The 2,240-nt window shown below is 40.0% G+C and overlaps 1 protein-coding gene across 1 annotated transcript; it reads right to left on the bottom strand.

Moving 5' to 3' along the window:
* Positions 1 to 207: 207 nt before the first annotated feature.
* On the bottom strand, positions 208 to 1,851 carry LOC123667459. Its single transcript, XM_045601353.1, has 2 exons — positions 1,706 to 1,851; positions 208 to 1,144 (listed from the first exon to the last, which is right to left on the bottom strand). Exons 1-2 carry the CDS (start codon positions 1,849 to 1,851, stop codon positions 208 to 210), a joined length of 1,083 nt encoding a protein of 360 aa, XP_045457309.1.
* Positions 1,852 to 2,240: the final 389 nt, after the last annotated feature.

Raw genomic sequence — 2,240 nt, 5'->3', positions numbered from 1 at the left:
AATTTATAATTAAGGAGAACAATTAATTAAAACACAAAACACAAAATAGACATGAAAAAATATATATATCAAATTAATCAGTATCATTCAATCCTCCTTTCACTCTTCGTGTTTCATCCATATCGTATGTACCAATCATGCTAATGTTATTAATTTATTTAGCGGCTCGGTCCGACGGCATAACATGCATGGTGATCCAATGCTTTATTATGGATCCGTCAAACCGGTCCGCAATTGTACGCAGGATGCTGTTTGTGCTCGCGCGTATCCGCCTCCACAGAGATGCCACACGCTTACGCATAATTGCATGAAAGCCATCTGTATGCTCCTCTGCGAACATCCCCGAGGCACTGCTGTGTCGCGGGAGCCCCAACAGCGCCCTAAACGCATTATTATACTGGACACGCAGGACGCTGTAGGTCTTCTTCTTGTCCACAGACTGCAAGTGTAAAAAGATTGACAGTATGCTCTGAATAGAGTTATTTTAACTTCATTTGTGCACTTTGCAAACCTGCGGATAAGCATGTTACTTCTGACCGCCAGCGCCCTACGTTCCCGTTCCATGTCCATATCATCGCTCTGGTCAGCATTTACCCAATGCCCCAAGTACTTAAACTTTGTTACTATTTTAAGCGAAGTGCCACTTATTGTTACCGACGGTACTGTGGGATAACATTTATTACCTGCTTTAAATACAAGCATTTCGCTCTTTTCGGGATTATACCTAAGGCCATGAGCCACTGCATATCTCTCACAGATCCCTAATAATTTTCTAAGGGCTTTGATTGAAGGGCTCAGCAGCACCATGTCGTCAGCGTAACTTATATTGTTAACAAATGTACCATCTATAGAGCATCCGACTTTGATGCTGCTCAGCTCCTCAATCAGACGGTTCACATACAAGCTAAAAAGCTTCGGCAAGGTCACTCCTCCCTGCCTCACCCCACATTCCAGCCTGTATGGCTCCGACAGCGAGCCCGCCCAACTAATAATGTTATTCTGGTTACCGTACCAGTACTTTAATAGACGTATAAGGCCTTCAGGTGGTGTGGTCTCTGTCTTTAATTTATGCCACAGCTTATTGTAAGACACCAAATCAAAGGCCTTTGAAAGGTCCAGGAAATACGCATAAACTGGTGTGTTCCTGTTCGTATAGTATTAGACAGTATGCTTAAGCCACAGCACTGCACTTTCAGTGGACAGTCCGGGTCTAAATCCGAACTGTGCGTCATGCAGATTTAGGTGCGTATCCAATCGGCTACTGAGCATACCGTCCAGTATTTTCACAATGATGGTGGCTAATGATATGGGTCTATAGTTACGTCTATCAAAGACATCCCCTGTACGGTTTTTCATAATAGGTACCACCAGGGTCCTCATCATTTCCTCAGGTAGGTATGAGTGACACACGCAAGCAGTATAAAACAACACCAGTACCTTAGACATATGCTCACCTGCATACTGTACATGTTCAATGCTTAGGGAGTCATGTCCAGATAATTTTCCGCGCTTTATGCCCTTTATAGCTGCTTTTACCTCTACCTCAGAAAATACCACCTGTTCAACTAACTTGGAATCATTTCCCAGATTCAATTAATATTCCTCCGATAGAATAAGTACAGATTCTACTTTAAACTGGTTTTTAAAGAGCTCTGCAATTTCAGAGGGCTCGCTAACACCGTTCACACTAACCGGAACTCGCGACCTGGGATTCAGTTTACTCGTTTGTTTCCAGAATTTCCCAAAGTCTTTATTACAATGATGTGAAGCTATCATGTCCATTTGTATCTGTTCTTTATTATCTAGGCACCATTTCAATCTTTCCTTAAAAACTTTTCTAGTATAGACCATGTTGTTATATACAGAGTGGGGATGACAATACGACAAAAATTGATAACACAGGTAATACTAGTTTATAGGAGTATTTCAAAACCATCAAAAAAGTTCTAACATCAAAATCAAAAAAATGATTTTTTCAAACAAACTAAATAAGAAAAATCTAATAAAATTATACTACAACATGTGTGACTATAGGTTCACTGACCTGTTATGATGCGCGGTGACACAACGAACTACTACGAACTAGGTACGTTGGTTTGTTTGGTCGGTCATTGTAGGTTACTAAATTTTTAAATTCTATCTAAAATAATTATCTTCTTATAATTTAATTCATTAATTTTGACATGATGTCGCCATTAGTGGCCATATTTTTAATTTATTAAAAGGTCTAATAATTCTAT

The sequence above is a fragment of the Melitaea cinxia genome, chromosome 28, assembly GCF_905220565.1.
Source record: "Melitaea cinxia chromosome 28, ilMelCinx1.1, whole genome shotgun sequence".
In the NCBI taxonomy this organism is placed as follows: domain Eukaryota; kingdom Metazoa; phylum Arthropoda; class Insecta; order Lepidoptera; family Nymphalidae; genus Melitaea; species Melitaea cinxia.
Note: the sequence above shows the minus strand (reverse complement) of the source record. Positions and strands in the feature narration are given on the sequence as shown.

Excerpts from the sequence above, each read along its gene's own strand:
- LOC123667459 (XM_045601353.1), bottom strand. The coding sequence starts at position 1,851 with ATGGTCTATACTAGAAAAGTTTTTAAGGAAAGATTGAAATGGTGCCTA. Across the intron at positions 1,145-1,705 it reads ACGAGTAAACTGAATCCCAG|GAACACACCAGTTTATGCGT; the intron begins GTCGCGAGTTCC and ends CTATACGAACAG.